This window comes from Myxine glutinosa, chromosome 4 (assembly GCF_964187855.1).
Source record: "Myxine glutinosa chromosome 4, kmMyxGlut1.1, whole genome shotgun sequence".
NCBI classification, from domain to species: Eukaryota; Metazoa; Chordata; class Myxini; order Myxiniformes; family Myxinidae; genus Myxine; species Myxine glutinosa.
In genome coordinates this window covers 24,347,752-24,374,558 of record NC_136264.1, presented here as the reverse complement: position 1 = coordinate 24,374,558, position 26,807 = coordinate 24,347,752, and the positions used below count along the sequence as shown (strand labels likewise).

General features: G+C 35.5%; 1 protein-coding gene across 1 annotated transcript in view; it reads left to right on the top strand.

The window, feature by feature from the left end:
* Positions 1-26,807, top strand: part of LOC137424495 (receptor-type tyrosine-protein phosphatase H-like) — a 398,906-nt gene that overhangs the window by 61,828 nt on the left and 310,271 nt on the right. The window contains exons 3-5 of the mRNA XM_078775524.1: positions 1,064-1,327; positions 2,196-2,462; positions 2,785-3,135. Coding sequence (XP_078631650.1) covers positions 1,064-1,327; positions 2,196-2,462; positions 2,785-3,135 — 882 coding nt within the window. The remainder of the gene's footprint in view (positions 1-1,063; positions 1,328-2,195; positions 2,463-2,784; positions 3,136-26,807) is intronic.

The following is a 26,807-nucleotide window of genomic DNA, read 5'->3' as shown; positions in this document are numbered from 1 at the left end:
GATTTCGCAAAAATGTCTCATATGTATCTGCCTGTGGTGTGCTTAAAGGCTCAAGCACTTTCCTTTTTATGTATTTCTTCCCTTGGCATAGCAAACAAAGACTGAAGTCAATGGGCTTCTTTTTAGCAGCAGGTTCCTCTGGCGTGGTCATGATGCCGGCAGTCGTTCTTCCTCCACAGTTATCCAAGAATGCAACTTCTCAAGGTCGTCTGCTGCACATCTGAAAAGAATAAAGATTGTTAAAAAGTCATCCAACACAGTTTCAGGAATAATATTTGACTAAAACTAGATGTACGGTAGCTTGATTCTTTAGATAATATTTGGGTGTGGATCTGGCAGAAGAACTCCCCTGTCCCCCCACCTCCTATCCACCCCCTCCCAATCCAATCCTAACCATTATCTAAAAATGTAAGTACCTGTGAGTAAAAGTAAATAGATTCAATACCAGGACATTTATATTTAAACCTGATATACATGAAAACCTTTTAAAGTATGGCTTTGACCTGGAGTTTGGGCAAAACTAGATTTAAAAATGGTGGCCATCTTGAAATTATAAAGATGTTGGCCATCCAGCTGGAATTTGATTATTACCATTGTCTTCCTTGACCCCGAAAATGTGGGTAAGGACACTATTCTTGTGCTGATACCTTGATTAATAAGTGAGACATAAGGCAAAATAGGTCCGAAATGGTGGCCATCTTGAAATCCAAGATGGCCGCCATGAAGATGTCGTGAAAATTTGGCAACAGCAATTTATTTTATTTTATATGCTATTTAGAGTGATTTAAGCCTAGTTGCCAAGAATCTAGCAAAACGGTCCACAAATATACATAAGCCCATGTACTATTCAAATGAAAATTGGATGGACCAATATCCAAACGTTTATTGATAATATCAAGCAATTTGTAGCGTTTGATGTTGGCACATAAGTTAGACATCAATGTATCTGCCATCAAGTTTCATCCTCAATTAATATGTGAATTGCCCAATAAAAAAACACTTCAATGTTTTGTTAGATTTAAGAAAATCATAATTGCCCCCAATCCCGCTTCTACATTCACAGATGGCTGTATACCTGCTCAGCTAAAGGTGGTCTCATATAGCCCAACTTCAGTGACCCTCAGCTGGATTGTACCAAATGACCTCAACAACGCACACCTCAGCTTTGTGTCTTTGTTCTCTTCTGGAAAAGAAATTCAAAACCACACAACGAAGAACAAGGAAATAACGATCACAGGACTTTCACCTGATTCAAGCTACTCTGTGTCCATCTCTTCCCTCTGTAAAGGCACAGAAAGCATTCCTGCCACGATTGACGTGCAAACAGGTATACATTATACATAAAACATGTAAACACATTGATGTTGATGTTTAATTTGGTGACAAAGTATGTACATAAAACGTAAAATAGGCGACTTATCGCCAGCACCGTGTCGAAATTACAGGTTCCTTTCTTGACTTCCTGTGTCGAATTGGCAACCCATCCAAGATTGTAACCTTAGTCAAAGTAACTGATTTCAAACAATGGACACTTTGTATAAAGCATGGTACATCATCTGATCTGATCATCATTGTGCTCTCCTTATGGATCACATCATCTGATCTGATCATCATTGTGCTATCCTTATGGATCACATCATCTGATCTGATCATCATTGTGCTCTCCTTATGGATCACATCATCTGATCTGATCATCATTGTGCTCTCCTTATGGATCACATCATCTGATCTGATCATCATTGTGCTATCCTTATGGATCACATCATCTGATCTGATCATCATTGTGCTCTCCTTATGGATCACATCATCTGATCTGATCATCATTGTGCTCTCCTTATGGATCACATCATCTGATCTGATCATCATTGTGCTCTCCTTCTGGATCTTTCAAGAGAAGAGTAAACATCATTGATAATAGCAGGGCAGCAGTGAGTTGGAAAATGGTTTCAGGTCACCACTTTTGTCCACAAATTCTGTTTCATCCACTTAATTTGTTTCATTTAGTTTTTGATTCCATGTGCTCGAATCTGTTATTGTGCAGTGAACATTTATGACGTAATTCGGTTACCTGTGAAAGAGCATACAGGTGGCTTGTTTTCATCATAATTCCGGTCGGACTTTCATGAATCATAAAATATGGAATGACTGGGCAAGTCAAGATGGTTGTGTAAACACGAGGCTCCTCTGTATTGCAGGTCCTTCACCTCCAATGAATCTCACGGTGGTTGAACAGGATGTTGGTTTTGCCTTTGTGAGATGGGCAGCACCAAACGATCCCAACAAAGACAGCTACACCTATCACGTGATTTGGTATCAGCATGAATACTGGATTAATTCCAGAACTGTGAACGGTACAGAAATTAACATTACAAGACTTACAAATGGAGAGAATTGCACGGTGTCTGTAACTTCCTCCTACGGGAACAAATACAGCCTTCCTGCAACAATTACTTTCACTGCAGGTATTGTTCATTCTCACTGAAGACACAAAGTATTTGTGAGATTCCAGCTTTTTTTAGACACACGACACATTGTTCGTGTTTGGATGAAACATATTAACATTATTTTAAATTACATATTATGTCCTTAGAAGGTCATTTTGTGGAATTGAATTTGATGCCGAGACAATTTACTGACTATGATCCTTGTTTCAATTACTAACTTTAGAAGAGCTGAGATGTTCATGATGGAAAAATATTTCACAATATCCCGCTCAATTATCTCATGATTGAAGTTGAATATATCGAATTGTCCAAATATAAAGTCTCTTTACATTTCCCACAGTTCCCTGTGGTGGAAAAGTGCGAGCAGAAGGCTGGCTCTCATCCCCTGGATATCCTCAAAACATGTATTTGTACATGGACTGTGTTTGGGACATCGAAGCTCCTCTTGGACACGTTGTGGTACTCACCGTGGTGGATCTGAATTACTATTATTATTATTCATCATCCCAGTGTTCCCCGAACTGGCTTGCTGTCGGATACAATCAGACATCAGACAGAGACGTCACAATGTGCCGTTATTCAGACGTTGGACGAAGAATTATATCGACAAGCAACACGCTGCGGCTATTCTATCATGCATTTTACTATGACCATGCGGCACTACTCTTCAACGTCACTTTATCTTCCCAAGGTAACATTTTTTACTTGTTGTCCAGTCATTGATATTAAGTTCACCTTTTACTCCCCAGATTACGCCTCCAAATCTCCTCTGCTTTGATCTTTATCACAATTATTGCCACAAACTCCCCTCTGCTTTTATCTTTCTCACAATTATAACCACAAACTCCCCTCTGCTTTTATCTTTATCACAATTATTACCACAAACTCCCCTCTACTTTTATCTTTATCACAATTATAACCACAAACTCCCCTCTGCTTTTATCTTTCTCACAATTATAACCACAAACTCCCCTCTGCTTTTATCTTTATCACAATTATAACCACAAACTCCCCTCTACTTTTATCTTTATCACAATTATAACCACAAACTCCCCTCTACTTTTATCTTTATCACAATTATAACCACAAACTCCCCTCTGCTTTTATCTTTCTCACAATTATAACCACAAACTCCCCTCTGCTTTTATCTTTCTCACAATTATAACCACAAACTCCCCTCTGCTTTTATCTTTCTCACAATTATAACCACAAACTCCCCTCTGCTTTTATCTTTCTCACAATTATAACCACAAACTCCCCTCTGCTTTTATCTTTATCACAATTATAACCACAAACTCCCCTCTGCTTTTATCTTTCTCACAATTATAACCACAAACTCCCCTCTGCTTTTATCTTTCTCACAATTATAACCACAAACTCCCCTCTGCTTTTATCTTTCTCACAATTATAACCACAAACCCCCCTCTGCTTTTATCTTTATCACAATTATAACCATAAACTCCCCTCTGCTTTTATCTTTCTCACAATTATAACCACAAACTCCCCTCTGCTTTTATCTTTATCACAATTATAACCACAAACCCCCCTCTGCTTTTATCTTTATCACAATTATAACCATAAACTCCCCTCTGCTTTTATCTTTCTCACAATTATAACCACAAACTCCCCTCTGCTTTTATCTTTCTCACAATTATAACCACAAACTCCCCTCTGCTTTTATCTTTATCACAATTATAACCACAAACTCCCCTCTGCTTTTATCTTTATCACAATTATAACCATAAACTCCCCTCTGCTTTTATCTTTATCACAATTATAACCACAAACTCCCCTCTGCTTTTATCTTTATCACAATTATAACCATAAACTCCCCTCTGCTTTTATCTTTATCACAATTATAACCATAAACTCCCCTCTGCTTTTATCTTTATCACAATTATAACCACAAACTCCCCTCTGCTTTTATCTTTATCACAATTATAACCATAAACTCCCCCTCTGCTTTTATCTTTATCACAATTATTACCATAAACTCCCCTCTGCTTTTATCTTTATCACAATTATTACCATAAACTCCCCTCTGCTTTTATCTTTATCACAATTATAACCACAAACTCCCCTCTGCTTTTATCTTTATCACAATTATAACCACAAACTCCCCTCTGCTTTTATCTTTATCACAATTATAACCATAAACTCCCCTCTGCTTTTATCTTTATCACAATTATAACCACAAACTCCCCTCTGCTTTTATCTTTATCACAATTATAACCACAAACTCCCCTCTGCTTTTATCTTTATCACAATTATTACCATAAACTCCCCTCTACTTTTATCTTTATCACAATTATTACCATAAACTCCCCGCTGCTTTTATCTTTCTCACAATTATTACCACAAACTCCCCTCTGCTTTTATCTTTATCACAATTATTACCATAAACTCCCCTCTGCTTTTATCTTTATCACAATTATAACCACAAACTCCCCTCTGCTTTTATCTTTATCACAATTATAACCACAAACTCCCCTCTGCTTTTATCTTTATCACAATTATTACCATAAACTCCCCTCTGCTTTTATCTTTATCACAATTATAACCACAAACTCCCCTCTGCTTTTATCTTTATCACAATTATAACCATAAACTCCCCTCTGCTTTTATCTTTATCACAATTATTACCATAAACTCCCCTCTACTTTTATCTTTATCACAATTATTACCATAAACTCCCCTCTGCTTTTATCTTTATCACAATTATAACCACAAACTCCCCTCTGCTTTTATCTTTATCACAATTATAACCACAAACTCCCCTCTGCTTTTATCTTTATCACAATTATTACCATAAACTCCCCTCTGCTTTTATCTTTCTCACAATTATTACCACAAACTCCCCTCTGCTTTTATCTTTATCACAATTATTACCATAAACTCCCCTCTGCTTTTATCTTTATCACAATTATAACCACAAACTCCCCTCTGCTTTTATCTTTATCACAATTATAACCACAAACTCCCCTCTGCTTTTATCTTTATCACAATTATTACCATAAACTCCCCGCTGCTTTTATCTTTATCACAATTATTACCACAAACTCCCCTCTGCTTTGATCTTTATCACAATTATTACCATAAACTCCCCGCTGCTTTTATCTTTATCACAATTATAACCACAAACTCCCCTCTGCTTTGATCTTTATCACAATTATTACCATAAACTCCCCGCTGCTTTTATCTTTATCACAATTATTACCACAAACTCCCCTCTGCTTTGATCTTTATCACAATTATTACCATAAACTCCCCGCTGCTTTTATCTTTATCACAATTATAACCACAAACTCCCCTCTGCTTTTATCTTTATCACAATTATAACCACAAACTCCCCTCTGCTTTTATCTTTATCACAATTATTACCATAAACTCCCCGCTGCTTTTATCTTTATCACAATTATTACCATAAACTCCCCGCTGCTTTTATCTTTATCACAATTATAACCACAAACTCCCCTCTGCTTTTATCTTTATCACAATTATAACCACAAACTCCCCTCTGCTTTTATCTTTATCACAATTATTACCATAAACTCCCCTCTGCTTTTATCTTTCTCACAATTATTACCACAAACTCCCCTCTGCTTTTATCTTTATCACAATTATAACCACAAACTCCCCTCTGCTTTTATCTTTATCACAATTATTACCATAAACTCCCCTCTGCTTTTATCTTTCTCACAATTATTACCACAAACTCCCCTCTGCTTTTATCTTTATCACAATTATAACCACAAACTCCCCTCTGCTTTTATCTTTATCACAATTATTACCATAAACTCCCCACTGCTTTTATCTTTATCACAATTATAACCACAAACTCCCCTCTGCTTTTATCTTTATCACAATTATAACCACAAACTCCCCTCTGCTTTTATCTTTATCACAATTATTACCATAAACTCCCCTCTACTTTTATCTTTATCACAATTATTACCATAAACTCCCCGCTGCTTTGATCTTTATCACAATTATTACCATAAACTCCCCGCTGCTTTTATCTTTATCACAATTATTACCACAAACTCCCCTCTGCTTTGATCTTTATCACAATTATTACCATAAACTCCCCACTGCTTTTATCTTTATCACAATTATAACCACAAACTCCCCTCTGCTTTTATCTTTATCACAATTATAACCACAAACTCCCCTCTGCTTTTATCTTTATCACAATTATTACCATAAACTCCCCGCTGCTTTTATCTTTATCACAATTATTACCATAAACTCCCCGCTGCTTTTATCTTTATCACAATTATAACCGCAAACTCCCCTCTGCTTTTATCTTTATCACAATTATAACCACAAACTCCCCTCTGCTTTTATCTTTATCACAATTATTACCATAAACTCCCCTCTGCTTTTATCTTTATCACAATTATAACCACAAACTCCCCTCTGCTTTTATCTTTATCACAATTATAACCACAAACTCCCCTCTGCTTTTATCTTTATCACAATTATAACCACAAACTCCCCTCTGCTTTTATCTTTATCACAATTATTACCATAAACTCCCCTCTGCTTTTACCTTTATCACAATTATTACCATAAACTCCCCGCTGCTTTTATCTTTATCACAACTAGGGCATGCCCGTACTATATATATATCTAAAATTATATCCCCCCCCCCTCTATTTACATGAAATGGTTTGGGCCATGAAATGTTTTGGGTTATTCGCAACGCCAAAGTGAACGGCGAACGCTTTACATGAAATGGTTTGGTCCATGAAATGTTTTGGTCCATTCGCAACGCCAAAGCGAACGGCGAACGGCTTGCGAGTACAGTGACAATCCCCCCCCCCCCCCCCTCTATTTACATGAAATGGTTTTAATTAGTTTTAAAACATAGTTTAACGCCAACATAGCGGCAACATAGTTTGCCAACGTGAAATAAATGAATACGCTCTCAAATGTGCCGTCCGAGGCAGAGTGTGTTCGCCACATTCGGCACACGCGATAGCTCGCTGCTCTCTGATTGGTTGAATCGTTTTTTGGACATAGCTCGGTAAGTAATTGTCCGATTAATATGAAACCTTGAAAAGGCACATCCTCGGGTCCCCAGCAATATACCTGGCAAGTTTCAAGTATATCGGACCGGTAGTTGTCGAGAAACAGCAGTCGCATACACACACACACACACACACAGACAGAGATTAGTGGAATTATAGATAGATTATTACCATAAACTCCCCGCTGCTTTTATCTTTATCACAATTATAACCAGAAACTCCCCACTGCTTTTATCTTTATCACAATTATAACCAGAAACTCCCCGCTGCTTTTATCTTTATCACAATTATAACCAGAAACTCCCCTCTGCTTTTATCTTTATCACAATTATAACCAGAAACTCCCCTCTGCTTTTATCTTTATCACAATTATTGCCACAAACTCCCCTCTTCTTTTTTCTTTATCACAATTATTAACATAAACTCCCCTCTTCTTTTATCTTTATCACAATTATAACCATAAACTCCCCTCTGCTTTTATCTTTATCACAATTATAACCATAAACTCCCCTCTGCTTTTATCTTTATCACAATTATAACCACAAACTCCCCTCTGCTTTTATCTTTATCACAATTATTACCATAAACTCCCCTCTGCTTTTATCTTTATCACAATTATTACCATAAACTCCCCTCTGCTTTTATCTTTATCACAATTATAACCATAAACTCCCCTCTGCTTTTATCTTTCTCACAATTATAACCATAAACTCCCCTCTGCTTTTATCTTTATCACAATTATTGCCACAAACTCCCCTCTGCTTTTATCTTTATCACAATTATTAACATAAACTCCCCTCTTCTTTTATCTTTATCACAATTATTAACATAAACTCCCCTCTTCTTTTATCTTTATCACAATTATAACCATAAACTCCCCTCTGCTTTTATCTTTATCACAATTATAACCATAAACTCCCCTCTGCTTTTATCTTAATCACAATTATAACCATAAACTCCCCTCTAGTTTTATCTTTATCACAATTATAACCATAAACTCCCCTCTGCTTTTATCTTTATCACAATTATAACCACAAACTCCCCTCTGCTTTTATCTTTATCACAATTATAACCATAAACTCCCCTCTGCTTTTATCTTTATCACAATTATAACCATAAACTCCCCTCTGCTTTTATCTTTATCACAATTATTACCATAAACTCCCCGCTGCTTTTATCTTTATCACAATTATTGCCACAAACTCCCCTCTGCTTTTATCTTTATCACAATTATAACCATAAACTCCCCTCTAGTTTTATCTTTATCACAATTATAACCATAAACTCTCCTCTGCTTTTATCTTTATCACAATTATTACCATAAACTCCCCGCTGCTTTTATCTTTATCACAATTATTGCCACAAACTCCCCTCTGCTTTTATCTTTATCACAATTATAACCATAAACTCCCATCTGCTTTTATCTTTCTCACAATTATAACCACAAACTCCCCTCTGCTTTGATCTTTATCACAATTATTGCCACAAACTCCCCTCTGCTTTTATCTTTATCACAATTATAACCACAAACTCCCCCTCTGCTTTTATCTTTATCACAATTATTGCCACAAACTCCCCTCTGCTTTTATCTTTCTCACAATTATAACCACAAACTCCCCTCTGCTTTTATCTTTATCACAATTATAACCATAAACTCCCCTCTGCTTTTATCTTTATCACAATTATAACCATAAACTCCCCTCTGCTTTTATCTTTATCACAATTATTACCATAAACTCCCCTCTGCTTTTATCTTTATCACAATTATAACCACAAACTCCCCTCTGCTTTTATCTTTATCACAATTATTACCATAAACTCCCCTCTGCTTTTATCTTTCTCACAATTATAACCATAAACTCCCCTCTGCTTTTATCTTTATCACAATTATAACCATAAACTCCCATCTGCTTTTATCTTTATCACAATTATAACCATAAACTCCCATCTGCTTTTATCTTTCTCACAATTATAACCATAAACTCCCCTCTGCTTTTATCTTTATCACAATTATAACCATAAACTCCCCTCTGCTTTTATCTTTATCACAATTATAACCACAAATTCCCCTCTGCTTTTATCTTTATCACAATTATTACCATAAACTCCCCTCTGCTTTTATCTTTATCACAATTATAACCATAAACTCCCCTCTGCTTTTATCTTTCTCACAATTATAACCATAAACTCCCCTCTGCTTTTATCTTTATCACAATTATTGCCACAAACTCCCCTCTGCTTTTATCTTTATCACAATTATTAACATAAACTCCCCTCTTCTTTTATCTTTATCACAATTATTAACATAAACTCCCCTCTTCTTTTATCTTTATCACAATTATAACCATAAACTCCCCTCTGCTTTTATCTTTATCACAATTATAACCATAAACTCCCCTCTGCTTTTATCTTAATCACAATTATAACCATAAACTCCCCTCTGCTTTTATCTTTATCACAATTATAACCACAAACTCCCCTCTGCTTTTATCTTTATCACAATTATTACCATAAACTCCCCTCTGCTTTTATATTTCTCACAATTATTACCACAAACTCCCCTCTGCTTTTATCTTTATCACAATTATTACCATAAACTCCCCTCTGCTTTTATCTTTATCACAATTATAACCACAAACTCCACTCTGCTTTTATCTTTATCACAATTATAACCACAAACTCCCCTCTGCTTTTATCTTTATCACAATTATTACCATAAACTCCCCTCTACTTTTATCTTTATCACAATTATTACCATAAACTCCCCGCTGCTTTGATCTTTATCACAATTATTACCATAAACTCCCCGCTGCTTTTATCTTTATCACAATTATAACCACAAACTCCCCTCTGCTTTGATCTTTATCACAATTATTACCATAAACTCCCCGCTGCTTTTATCTTTATCACAATTATTACCACAAACTCCCCTCTGCTTTGATCTTTATCACAATTATTACCATAAACTCCCCGCTGCTTTTATCTTTATCACAATTATAACCACAAACTCCCCTCTGCTTTTATCTTTATCACAATTATAACCACAAACTCCCCTCTGCTTTTATCTTTATCACAATTATTACCATAAACTCCCCTCTGCTTTTATCTTTATCACAATTATTACCATAAACTCCCCGCTGCTTTTATCTTTATCACAATTATTACCATAAACTCCCCGCTGCTTTTATCTTTATCACAATTATAACCACAAACTCCCCTCTGCTTTTATCTTTATCACAATTATAACCACAAACTCCCCTCTGCTTTTATCTTTATCACAATTATTACCATAAACTCCCCTCTGCTTTTATCTTTATCACAATTATAACCACAAACTCCCCTCTGCTTTTATCTTTATCACAATTATAACCACAAACTCCCCTCTGCTTTTATCTTTATCACAATTATAACCACAAACTCCCCGCTGCTTTTATCTTTATCACAATTATTACCATAAACTCCCCTCTGCTTTTATCTTTATCACAATTATTACCATAAACTCCCCGCTGCTTTTATCTTTATCACAACTAGGGCATGCCCGTACTATATATATATCTAAAATTATATCCCCCCCCCCTCTATTTACATGAAATGGTTTGGGCCATGAAATGTTTTGGGTTATTCGCAACGCCAAAGTGAACGGCGAACGCTTTACATGAAATGGTTTGGTCCATGAAATGTTTTGGTCCATTCGCAACGCCAAAGCGAACGGCGAACGGCTTGCGAGTACAGTGACAATCCGCCCCCCCCCCCTCTATTTACATGAAATGGTTTTAATTAGTTTTAAAACATAGTTTAACGCCAACATAGCGGCAACATAGTTTGCCAACGTGAAATAAATGAATACGCTCTCAAATGTGCCGTGCGAGGCAGAGTGTGTTCGCCACATTCGGCACACGCGATAGCTCGCTGCTCTCTGATTGGTTGAATCGTTTTTTGGACATAGCTCGGTAAGTAATTGTCCGATTAATATGAAACCTTGAAAAGGCACATCCTCGGGTCCCCAGCAATATACCTGGCAAGTTTCAAGTATATCGGACCGGTAGTTGTCGAGAAACAGCAGTCGCATACACACACACACACACACACAGACAGAGATTAGTGGAATTATAGATAGATTATTACCATAAACTCCCCGCTGCTTTTATCTTTATCACAATTATAACCAGAAACTCCCCACTGCTTTTATCTTTATCACAATTATAACCAGAAACTCCCCGCTGCTTTTATCTTTATCACAATTATAACCAGAAACTCCCCTCTGCTTTTATCTTTATCACAATTATAACCAGAAACTCCCCTCTGCTTTTATCTTTATCACAATTATTGCCACAAACTCCCCTCTTCTTTTATCTTTATCACAATTATTGCCACAAACTCCCCTCTTCTTTTATCTTTATCACAATTATTAACATAAACTCCCCTCTTCTTTTATCTTTATCACAATTATAACCATAAACTCCCCTCTGCTTTTATCTTTATCACAATTATAACCATAAACTCCCCTCTGCTTTTATCTTTATCACAATTATAACCACAAACTCCCCTCTGCTTTTATCTTTATCACAATTATTACCATAAACTCCCCTCTGCTTTTATCTTTATCACAATTATTACCATAAACTCCCCTCTGCTTTTATCTTTATCACAATTATAACCATAAACTCCCCTCTGCTTTTATCTTTCTCACAATTATAACCATAAACTCCCCTCTGCTTTTATCTTTATCACAATTATTGCCACAAACTCCCCTCTGCTTTTATCTTTATCACAATTATTAACATAAACTCCCCTCTTCTTTTATCTTTATCACAATTATTAACATAAACTCCCCTCTTCTTTTATCTTTATCACAATTATAACCATAAACTCCCCTCTGCTTTTATCTTTATCACAATTATAACCATAAACTCCCCTCTGCTTTTATCTTAATCACAATTATAACCATAAACTCCCCTCTAGTTTTATCTTTATCACAATTATAACCATAAACTCCCCTCTGCTTTTATCTTTATCACAATTATAACCACAAACTCCCCTCTGCTTTTATCTTTATCACAATTATAACCATAAACTCCCCTCTGCTTTTATCTTTATCACAATTATAACAATAAACTCCCCTCTGCTTTTATCTTTATCACAATTATTACCATAAACTCCCCGCTGCTTTTATCTTTATCACAATTATTGCCACAAACTCCCCTCTGCTTTTATCTTTATCACAATTATAACCATAAACTCCCCTCTAGTTTTATCTTTATCACAATTATAACCATAAACTCCCCTCTGCTTTTATCTTTATCACAATTATTACCATAAACTCCCCGCTGCTTTTATCTTTATCACAATTATTGCCACAAACTCCCCTCTGCTTTTATCTTTATCACAATTATAACCATAAACTCCCATCTGCTTTTATCTTTCTCACAATTATAACCACAAACTCCCCTCTGCTTTGATCTTTATCACAATTATTGCCACAAACTCCCCTCTGCTTTTATCTTTATCACAATTATAACCACAAACTCCCCCTCTGCTTTTATCTTTATCACAATTATTGCCACAAACTCCCCTCTGCTTTTATCTTTCTCACAATTATAACCACAAACTCCCCTCTGCTTTTATCTTTATCACAATTATAACCATAAACTCCCCTCTGCTTTTATCTTTATCACAATTATAACCATAAACTCCCCTCTGCTTTTATCTTTATCACAATTATTACCATAAACTCCCCTCTGCTTTTATCTTTATCACAATTATAACCACAAACTCCCCTCTGCTTTTATCTTTATCACAATTATTACCATAAACTCCCCTCTGCTTTTATCTTTCTCACAATTATAACCATAAACTCCCCTCTGCTTTTATCTTTATCACAATTATAACCATAAACTCCCATCTGCTTTTATCTTTATCACAATTATAACCATAAACTCCCATCTGCTTTTATCTTTCTCACAATTATAACCATAAACTCCCCTCTGCTTTTATCTTTATCACAATTATAACCACAAACTCCCCGCTGCTTTTATCTTTATCACAATTATAACCATAAACTCCCCTCTGCTTTTATCTTTATCACAATTATAACCATAAACTCCCCTCTGCTTTTATCTTTATCACAATTATAACCACAAACTCCCCGCTGCTTTTACCTTTATCACAATTATAACCATAAACTCCCCTCTGCTTTTATCTTTATCACAATTATAACCACAAACTCCCCGCTGCTTTTATCTTTATCACAATTATAACCATAAACTCCCCTCTGCTTTTATCTTTATCACAATTATAACCATAAACTCCCCTCTGCTTTTATCTTTCTCACAATTATAACCACAAACTCCCCTCTGCTTTTATCTTTATCACAATTATTACCATAAACTCCCCTCTGCTTTTATCTTTATCACAATTATAACCATAAACTCCCCTCTGCTTTTATCTTTATCACAATTATTACCATAAACTCCCCTCTGTTTTATCTTTATCACAATTATAACCATAAACTCCCCTCTGCTTTTATCTTTATCACAATTATAACCATAAACTCCCCTCTGCTTTTATCTTTATCACAATTATAACCACAAACTCCCCGCTGCTTTTATCTTTATCACAATTATAACCATAAACTCCCCTCTGCTTTTATCTTTATCACAATTATAACCATAAACTCCCCTCTGCTTTTATCTTTCTCACAATTATAACCACAAACTCCCCTCTGCTTTTATCTTTATCACAATTATTACCATAAACTCCCCTCTGCTTTTATCTTTATCACAATTATAACCATAAACTCCCCTCTGCTTTTATCTTTATCACAATTATTACCATAAACTCCCCTCTGCTTTTATCTTTATCACAATTATTACCATAAACTCCCCGCTGCTTTTATCTTTATCACAATTATTACCATAAACTCCCCTCTGCTTTTATCTTTCTCACAATTATAACCATAAACTCCCCTCTGCTTTTATCTTTATCACAATTATAACCATAAACTCCCCTCTGCTTTTATCTTTATCACAATTATAACCATAAACTCCCCTCTGCTTTTATCTTTATCACAATTATAACCATAAACTCCCCTCTGCTTTTATCTTTATCACAATTATAACCATAAACTCCCCTCTGCTTTTATCTTTATCACAATTATTACCATAAACTCCCCTCTGCTTTTATCTTTATCACAATTATAACCATAAACTCCCCTCTGCTTTTATCTTTATCACAATTATAACCATAAACTCCCCTCTGCTTTTATCTTTATCACAATTATAACCATAAACTCCCCTCTGCTTTTATCTTTATCACAATTATTACCATAAACTCCCCTCTACTTTTATCTTTATCACAATTATAACCATAAACTCCCCGCTGCTTTTATCTTTCTCACAATTATAACCACAAACTCCCCTCTGCTTTTATCTTTATCACAATTATAACCACAAACTCCCCTCTGCTTTTATCTTTATCACAATTATTACCATAAACTCCCCTCTGCTTTTATCTTTATCACAATTATAACCATAAACTCCCCTCTTCTTTTATCTTTATCACAATTATAACCACAAACTCCCCTCTGCTTTTATCTTTATCACAATTATTGCCACAAACTCCCCTCTGCTTTTATCTTTATCACAATTATTAAATTAAACTCCCCTCTTCTTTTATCTTTATCACAATTATTAACATAAACTCCCCTCTTCTTTTATCTTTATCACAATTATAACCATAAACTCCCCTCTGCTTTTATCTTTATCACAATTATAACCATAAACCCCCCTCTGCTTTTATCTTAATCACAATTATAACCACAAACTCCCCTCTGCTTTTATCTTTATCACAATTATAACCATAAACTCCCCTCTGCTTTTATCTTTATCACAATTATTACCATAAACTCCCCGCTGCTTTTATCTTTATCACAATTATTGCCACAAACTCCCCTCTGCTTTTATCTTTATCACAATTATTACCATAAACTCCCCTCTGCTTTTATCTTTATCACAATTATAACCATAAACTCCCCTCTGCTTTTATCTTTCTCACAATTATAACCACAAACTCCCCTCTGCTTTGATCTTTATCACAATTATTGCCACAAACTCCCCTCTGCTTTTATCTTTATCACAATTATAACCACAAACTCCCCTCTGCTTTTATCTTTATCACAATTATTGCCACAAACTCCCCTCTGCTTTTATCTTTATCACAATTATAACCATAAACTCCCCTCTGCTTTTATCTTTATCACAATTATAACCACAAACTCCCCTCTGCTTTTATCTTTATCACAATTATAACCATAAACTCCCCTCTGCTTTTATCTTTATCACAATTATAACCACAAACTCCCCTCTGCTTTTATCTTTATCACAATTATAACCACAAACTCCCCGCTGCTTTTATCTTTATCACAATTATAACCACAAACTCCCCTCTGCTTTTATCTTTATCACAATTATAACCATAAACTCCCATCTGCTTTTATCTTTTTCACAATTATTACCATAAACTCCCCTCTGCTTTTATCTTTATCACAATTATAACCATAAACTCCCCCCTGCTTTTATCTTTATCACAATTATTACCATAAACTCCCCTCTGCTTTTATCTTTATCACAATTATAACCACAAACTCCCCTCTGCTTTTATCTTTATCACAATTATTACCATAAACTCCCCTCTGCTTTTATCTTTCTCACAATTATAACCATAAACTCCCCTCTGCTTTTATCTTTATCACAATTATAACCATAAACTCCCATCTGCTTTTATCTTTATCACAATTATAACCATAAACTCCCATCTGCTTTTATCTTTCTCACAATTATAACCATAAACTCCCCTCTGCTTTTATCTTTATCACAATTATAACCACAAACTCCCCGCTGCTTTTATCTTTATCACAATTATAACCATAAACTCCCCTCTGCTTTTATCTTTATCACAATTATAACCATAAACTCCCCTCTGCTTTTATCTTTATCACAATTATAACCACAAACTCCCCGCTGCTTTTATCTTTATCACAATTATAACCATAAACTCCCCTCTGCTTTTATCTTTATCACAATTATTACCATAAACTCCCCTCTGCTTTTATCTTTTTCACAATTATTACCATAAACTCCCCTCTGCTTTTATCTTTATCACAATTATAACCATAAACTCCCCCCTGCTTTTATCTTTATCACAATTATTACCATAAACTCCCCTCTGCTTTTATCTTTATCACAATTATAACCACAAACTCCCCTCTGCTTTTATCTTTATCACAATTATTACCATAAACTCCCCTCTGCTTTTATCTTTCTCACAATTATAACCATAAACTCCCCTCTGCTTTTATCTTTATCACAATTATAACCATAAACTCCCATCTGCTTTTATCTTTATCACAATTATAACCATAAACTCCCATCTGCTTTTATCTTTCTCACAATTATAACCATAAACTCCCCGCTGCTTTTATCTTTATCACAATTATAACCACAAACTCCCCGCTGCTTTTATCTTTATCACAATTATAACCATAAACTCCCTTCTGCTTTTATCTTTATCACAATTATAACCATAAACTCCCCTCTGCTTTTATCTTTATCACAATTATAACCACAAACTCCCCGCTGCTTTTATCTTTATCACAATTATAACCATAAACTCCCCTCTGCTTTTATCTTTATCACAATTATAACCACAAACTCCCCGCTGCTTTTATCTTTATCACAATTATAACCATAAACTCCCCTCTGCTTTTATCTTTATCACAATTATAACCATAAACTCCCCTCTGCTTTTATCTTTCTCACAATTATAACCACAAACTCCCCTCTGCTTTTATCTTTATCACAAATATTACCATAAACTCCCCTCTGCTTTTATCTTTATCACAATTATAACCATAAACTCCCCTCTGCTTTTATCTTTATCACAATTATTACCATAAACTCCCCTCTGCTTTTATCTTTATCACAATTATAACCATAAACTCCCCTCTGCTTTTATCATTATCACAATTATTACCATAAACTCCCCTCTACTTTTATCTTTATCACAATTATTACCATAAACTCCCCTCTGCTTTTATCTTTATCACAATTATTACCATAAACTCCCTTCTACTTTTATCTTTATCACAATTATTACCATAAACTCCCCGCTGCTTTTATCTTTATCACAATTATTACCATAAACTCCCCTCTGCTTTTATCTTTATCACAATTATAACCATAAACTCCCCTCTGCTTTTATCTTTGTCACAATTATAACCACAAACTCCCCTCTGCTTTTATCTTTATCACAATTATTACCATAAACTCCCCTCTGCTTTTACCTTTATCACAATTATAACCATAAACTCCCCTCTGCTTTTATCTTTATCACAATTATTACCATAAACTCCCCTCTGCTTTTATCTTTATCACAATTATAACCATAAACTCCCCTCTGCTTTTATCATTATCACAATTATTACCATAAACTCCCCTCTACTTTTATCTTTATCACAATTATTACCATAAACTCCCCTCTGCTTTTATCTTTATCACAATTATTACCATAAACTCCCCTCTACTTTTATCTTTATCACAATTATTACCATAAACTCCCCGCTGCTTTTATCTTTCTCACAATTATAACCACAAACTCCCCTCTGCTTTTATCTTTATCACAATTATTACCATAAACTCCCCTCTGCTTTTATCTTTATCACAATTATTACCATAAACTCCCCTCTGCTTTTATCTTTATCACAATTATAACCATAAACTCCCCTCTGCTTTTATCTTTATCACAATTATTACCACAAACTCCCCTCTGCTTTTATCTTTATCACAATTATTACCATAAACTCCCCTCTGCTTTTATCTTTATCACAATTATTACCATAAACTCCCCTCTGCTTTTATCTTTATCACAATTATAACCATAAACTCCCCTCTGCTTTTATCTTTATCACAATTATTACCACTAGGGCATGCCCGTACTATATCTATATCTAAAATTATATCCCCCCCTCTATTTACATGAAATGGTTTGGTTCATGAAATGTTTTGGTCCATTCGCAACGCCAAAGCGAACGGCGAACGCTTTACATGAAATGGTTTGGTTCATGAAATGTTTTGGTCCATTCGCAACGCCAAAGCGAACGGCGAACGGCTTGCGAGTACAGTGACAATCCCCCCCCCCCCCCCTCTATTTACATGAAACATGACATGAAATTTGTCCGTTTAATTAGTTTTAAAACATAGTTTAACGCCAACATATGGCATGCACGTACCCGTACTATCCGTAATGGCGCACGCTCTCACAGGAGCTCCGGAAGGTCGTATATCGCAGTTACGATGAATCGCAAATTCGTTTTTATTAGTTTTATTATTAGTTTTAAAACATAGTTTAACGCCAACATAGCGCCAACATAGTTTGCAAACGTGAAATAAATGAATACGCTCTCAAATGTGCCATCCGAGGCAGAGTGTGTTCGCCACGTTCGGCACACGCGATAGCTCGCTGCTCTCTGATTGGTTGAATCGTTTTTTGGACATAGCTCTGTAAGTAATTGTCCGATTAATATGAAACCTTGAAAAGGCACATCGTCGGGTCCCCAGCAATATACCTGGCAAGTTTAAAGTATATCGGACCCGTGGTTGTCGAGAAACAGCGGTCACAGACAAACAAACGTACAAACAAACAAACGTACAAACAAACAAACGTACAAACAAACAAACACACAGAGATTACTGGAATTATAGATAGATAAACTCCCCGCTGCTTTTATCTTTATCACAATTATTGCCACAAACTCCCCTCTGCTTTTATCTTTATCACAATTATTACCATAAACTCCCCTCTGCTTTTATCTTTATCACAATTATAACCATAAACTCCCCTCTGCTTTTATCTTTCTCACAATTATAACCACAAACTCCCCTGTGCTTTGATCTTTATCACAATTATTGCCACAAACTCCCCTCTGCTTTTATCTTTATCACAATTATTGCCACAAACTCCCCTCTGCTTTTATCTTTCTCACAATTATAACCACAAACTCCCCTCGGCTTTTATCTTTCTCACAATTATAACCACATACTCCCCTCTGCTTTGATCTTTATCACAATTATTGCCACAAACTCCCCTCTGCTTTTATCTTTATCACAATTATTGCCACAAACTCCCCTCTGCTTTTATCTTTCTCACAATTATTGCCACAAACTCCCCTCTGCTTTTATCTTTATCACAATTATTGCCACAAACTCCCCTCTGCTTTTATCTTTCTCACAATTATAACCACAAACTCCCCTCTGCTTTTATCTTTATCACAATTATTACCATAAACTCCCCTCTGCTTTTATCTTTATCACAATTATTACCATAAACTCCCCTCTGCTTTTATCTTTATCACAATTATTACCATAAACTCCCCTCTGCTTTTATCTTTATCACAATTATAACCATAAACTCCCCTCTGCTTTTATCTTTATCACAATTATTACCATAAACTCCCCTCTGCTTTTATCTTTCTCACAATTATAACCATAAACTCCCCTCTGCTTTTATCTTTATCACAATTATTGCCACAAACTCCCCTCTGCTTTTATCTTTATCACAATTATTAACATAAACTCCCCTCTTCTTTTATCTTTATCACAATTATTAACATAAACTCCCCTCTTCTTTTATCTTTATCACAATTATAACCATAAACTCCCCTCTGCTTTTATCTTTATCACAATTATAACCATAAACTCCCCTCTGCTTTTATCTTAATCACAATTATAACCATAAACTCCCCTCTGCTTTTATCTTAATCACAATTATAACCATAAACTCCCCTCTAGTTTTATCTTTATCACAATTATAACCATAAACTCCCCTCTGCTTTTATCTTTATCACAATTATAACCACAAACTCCCCTCTGCTTTTATCTTTATCACAATTATAACCATAAACTCCCCTCTGCTTTTATCTTTATCACAATTATTACCATAAAGTCCCCGCTGCTTTTATCTTTATCACAATTATTGCCACAAACTCCCCTCTGCTTTTATCTTTATCACAATTATAACCATAAACTCCCCTCTGCTTTTATCTTTATCACAATTATAACCATAAACTCCCCTCTGCTTTTATCTTTATCACAATTATTACCATAAACTCCCCTCTGCTTTTATCTTTATCACAATTATAACCATAAACTCCCCTCTGCTTTTATCTTTCTCACAATTATAACCACAAACTCCCCTCTGCTTTGATCTTTATCACAATTATTACCATAAACTCCCCTCTGCTTTTATCTTTATCACAATTATAACCATAAACTCCCCTCTGCTTTTATCTTTATCACAATTATTACCATAAACTCCCCTCTGCTTTTATCTTTATCACAATTATTACCATAAACTCCCCGCTGCTTTTATCTTTATCACAATTATTACCATAAACTCCCCTCTGCTTTTATCTTTCTCACAATTATAACCATAAACTCCCCTCTGCTTTTATCTTTATCACAATTATAACCATAAACTCCCCTCTGCTTTTATCTTTATCACAATTATAACCATAAACTCCCCTCTGCTTTTATCTTTATCACAATTATTACCATAAACTCCCCTCTGCTTTTATCTTTATCACAATTATTACCATAAACTCCCCGCTGCTTTTATCTTTATCACAATTATTACCATAAACTCCCCTCTGGTTTTATCTTTCTCACAATTATAACCATAAACTCCCCTCTGCTTTTATCTTTATCACAATTATAACCATAAACTCCCCTCTGCTTTTATCTTTATCACAATTATAACCATAAACTCCCCTCTGCTTTTATCTTTATCACAATTATAACCATAAACTCCCCTCTGCTTTTATCTTTATCACAATTATTACCATAAACTCCCCTCTGCTTTTATCTTTCTCACAATTATAACCATAAACTCCCCTCTGCTTTTATCTTTATCACAATTATAACCATAAACTCCCCTCTGCTTTTATCTTTATCACAATTATAACCATAAACTCCCCTCTGCTTTTATCTTTATCACAATTATAACCACTAGGGCATGCCCGTACTATATATAAGCTAGGACGTGCCCGTACGTGGGTGCCCGTTCCTTGCCAAAAAAATAAATAAATAAAATTTGTGTAGGGGTGTGTGTGTGTAAACATCCTAGGGCGTGCCCGTACGTGGGTGCAAAAAATCATGCGTGCAAACAACAACAACAAAAAAAAACTTTGAAACCACGTGGCAGTAACGACCACAGAACCCCCCCCCTCTATTTACATGAATGGTTTGGTCCATTCACAACGACCACAGAACCCCCCCCCCCCTCTATTTACATGCAATGGTTTGGTCCATTCGCAACGCCAAAGCGAACGGCGAACGGCTAAATCGCCATAGCTCGGTAAGTACTTGTCCGATTAATTTCAAACCTTGAAAAGGCACATCCTCGGGTCCCCAGCAATATACCTGGCAAGTTTCAAGTATATCGGACCGGTAGTTGTCGAGAAATCGTTGTCGCATACACACACACACACATACACACACACATACACACAGAGATTAATGGAATTATAGATAGATAAACTCCCCTCTGCTTTTATCTTTATCACAATTATTACCATAAACTCCCCTCTGCTTTTATCTTTATCACAATTATTACCATAAACTCCCCACTGCTTTTATCTTTATCACAATTATTACCATAAACTCCCCTCTGCTTTTATCTTTCTCACAATTATAACCATAAACTCCCCTCTGCTTTTATCTTTATCACAATTATAACCATAAACTCCCCTCTGCTTTTATCTTTATCACAATTATAACCATAAACTCCCCTCTGCTTTTATCTTTATCACAATTATAACCATAAACTCCCCTCTGCTTTTATCTTAATCACAATTATAACCATAAACTCCCCTCTAGTTTTATCTTTATCACAATTATAACCATAAACTCCCCTCTGCTTTTATCTTTATCACAATTATAACCACAAACTCCCCTCTGCTTTTATCTTTATCACAATTATAACCATAAACTCCCCTCTGCTTTTATCTTTATCACAATTATTACCATAAAGTCCCCGCTGCTTTTATCTTTATCACAATTATTGCCACAAACTCCCCTCTGCTTTTATCTTTATCACAATTATAACCATAAACTCCCCTCTGCTTTTATCTTTATCACAATTATAACCATAAACTCCCCTCTGCTTTTATCTTTATCACAATTATTACCATAAACTCCCCTCTGCTTTTATCTTTATCACAATTATAACCATAAACTCCCCTCTGCTTTTATCTTTATCACAATTATAACCATAAACTCCCCTCTGCTTTTATCTTTATCACAATTATAACCATAAACTCCCCTCTGCTTTTATCTTAATCACAATTATAACCACAAACTCCCCTCTGCTTTTATCTTTATCACAATTATAACCATAAACTCCCCTCTGCTTTTATCTTTATCACAATTATAACCATAAACTCCCCTCTGCTTTTATCTTAATCACAATTATAACCATAAACTCCCCTCTAGTTTTATCTTTATCACAATTATAACCACAAACTCCCCTCTGCTTTTATCTTTATCACAATTATAACCATAAACTCCCCTCTGCTTTTATCTTTATCACAATTATTACCATAAAGTCCCCGCTGCTTTTATCTTTATCACAATTATTGCCACAAACTCCCCTCTGCTTTTATCTTTATCACAATTATAACCATAAACTCCCCTCTGCTTTTATCTTTATCACAATTATAACCATAAACTCCCCTCTGCTTTTATCTTTATCACAATTATTACCATAAACTCCCCTCTGCTTTTATCTTTATCACAATTATAACCATAAACTCCCCTCTGCTTTTATCTTTCTCACAATTATAACCACAAACTCCCCTCTGCTTTGATCTTTATCACAATTATTACCATAAACTCCCCTCTGCTTTTATCTTTATCACAATTATAACCATAAACTCCCCTCTGCTTTTATCTTTATCACAATTATTACCATAAACTCCCCTCTGCTTTTATCTTTATCACAATTATTACCATAAACTCCCCGCTGCTTTTATCTTTATCACAATTATTACCATAAACTCCCCTCTGCTTTTATCTTTCTCACAATTATAACCATAAGCTCCCCTCTGCTTTTATCTTTATCACAATTATAACCATAAACTCCCCTCTGCTTTTATCTTTATCACAATTATAACCATAAACTCCCCTCTGCTTTTATCTTTATCACAATTATAACCATAAACTCCCCTCTGCTTTTATCTTTATCACAATTATTACCATAAACTCCCCTCTGCTTTTATCTTTATCACAATTATTACCATAAACTCCCCTCTGCTTTTATCTTTATCACAATTATTACCATAAACTCCCCGCTGCTTTTATCTTTATCACAATTATTACCATAAACTCCCCTCTGCTTTTATCTTTCTCACAATTATAACCATAAACTCCCCTCTGCTTTTATCTTTATCACAATTATAACCATAAACTCCCCTCTGCTTTTATCTTTATCACAATTATTACCATAAACTCCCCGCTGCTTTTATCTTTATCACAATTATTACCATAAACTCCCCTCTGCTTTTATCTTTCTCACAATTATAACCATAAACTCCCCTCTGCTTTTATCTTTATCACAATTATAACCATAAACTCCCCTCTGCTTTTATCTTTATCACAATTATAACCATAAACTCCCCTCTGCTTTTATCTTTATCACAATTATAACCATAAACTCCCCTCTGCTTTTATCTTTATCACAATTATTACCATAAACTCCCCTCTGCTTTTATCTTTATCACAATTATTACCATAAACTCCCCGCTGCTTTTATCTTTATCACAATTATTACCATAAACTCCCCTCTGCTTTTATCTTTCTCACAATTATAACCATAAACTCCCCTCTGCTTTTATCTTTATCACAATTATAACCATAAACTCCCCTCTGCTTTTATCTTTATCACAATTATAACCATAAACTCCCCTCTGCTTTTATCTTTATCACAATTATAACCATAAACTCCCCTCTGCTTTTATCTTTATCACAATTATTACCATAAACTCCCCTCTGCTTTTATCTTTCTCACAATTATAACCATAAACTCCCCTCTGCTTTTATCTTTATCACAATTATAACCATAAACTCCCCTCTGCTTTTATCTTTATCACAATTATAACCATAAACTCCCCTCTGCTTTTATCTTTATCACAATTATAACCACTAGGGCATGCCCGTACTATATATAAGCTAGGACGTGCGCGTACGTGGGTGCCCGTTCCTTGCCAAAAAAAAAAAAAAAAAAAATTTGTGTCGGGGTGTGTGTGTGTAAACATCCTAGGGCGTGCCCGTACGTGGGTGCAAAAAATCATGCGTGCAAACAACAACAACAAAAAAAAACTTTGAAACCACGTGGCAGTAACGACCACAGAACCCCCCCCCTCTATTTACATGAATGGTTTGGTCCATTCACAACGACCACAGAACCCCCCCCCTCTATTTACATGCAATGGTTTGGTCCATTCGCAACGCCAAAGCGAACGGTGAACGGCTAAATCGCCATAGCTCGGTAAGTACTTGTCCGATTAATTTCAAACCTTGAAAAGGCACATCCTCGGGTCCCCAGCAATATACCTGGCAAGTTTCAAGTATATCAGACCGGTAGTTGTCGAGAAATCGTTGTCGCATACACACACACACACACATACACACACACATACACACAGAGATTAATGGAATTATAGATAGATAAACTCCCCTCTGCTTTTATCTTTATCACAATTATTACCATAAACTCCCCTCTGCTTTTATCTTTATCACAATTATTACCATAAACTCCCCGCTGCTTTTATCTTTATCACAATTATTACCATAAACTCCCCTCTGCTTTTATCTTTCTCACAATTATAACCATAAACTCCCCTCTGCTTTTATCTTTATCACAATTATAACCATAAACTCCCCTCTGCTTTTATCTTTATCACAATTATAACCATAAACTCCCCTCTGCTTTTATCTTTATCACAATTATAACCACTAGGGCATGCCCGTACTATATATAAGCTAGGACGTGCCCGTACGTGGGTGCCCGTTCCTTGCCAAAAAAAAAAAAAAAAAAAAATTTGTGTAGGGGTGTGTGTGTGTAAACATCCTAGGGCGTGCCCGTACGTGGGTGCAAAAAAACATGCGTGCAAACAACAACAACAAAACAAAACTTTGAAACCACGTGGCAGTAACGACCACAGAACCCCCCCCCCCTCTATTTACATGAATGGTTTGGTCCATTCGCAACGACCACAGAACCCCCCCCTCTATTTACATGCAATGGTTTGGTCCAAAGCGAACGGTTTGGTCCATTCGATGTGATTCGATGTGAATGGTTTGGTCCATTCGCAACGACCACAGAACCCCCCCCCCTCTATTTACATGAATGGTTTGGTCCATTCGCAAAGCCAAAGCGAACGACCACAGAACCCCCCCCTCTATTTACATGAATGGTTTGGTCCATTCGCAAAGCCAAAGCGAACGACCACAGAACCCCCCCCCCCCCTCTATTTACATGAATGGTTTGGTCCATTCGCAACGCCAAAGCGAACGGCGAACGGCTAAATCGCCATAGCTCGGTAAGTACTTGTCCGATTAATTTCAAACCTTGAAAAGGCACATCCTCGGGTCCCCAGCAATATACCTGGCAAGTTTCAAGTATATCGGACCGGTAGTTGTCGAGAAACAGCGGTCACAGACAAACAGACGTACAAACGTACAAACGTACAAACGTACAAACGTACAAACAGAGATTACTGGAATTATAGATAGATAAACTCCCCTCTGCTTTTATCTTAATCACAATTATAACCATAAACTCCCCTCTAGTTTTATCTTTATCACAATTATAACCATAAACTCCCCTCTGCTTTTATCTTTATCACAATTATAACCACAAACTCCCCTCTGCTTTTATCTTTATCACAATTATAACCATAAACTCCCCTCTGCTTTTATCTTTATCACAATTATTATCATAAAGTCCCCGCTGCTTTTATCTTTATCACAATTATTGCCACAAACTCCCCTCTGCTTTTATCTTTATCACAATTATAACCATAAACTCCCCTCTGCTTTTATCTTTATCACAATTATAACCATAAACTCCCCTCTGCTTTTATCTTTATCACAATTATTACCATAAACTCCCCTCTGCTTTTATCTTTATCACAATTATAACCATAAACTCCCCTCTGCTTTTATCTTTCTCACAATTATAACCACAAACTCCCCTCTGCTTTGATCTTTATCACAATTAT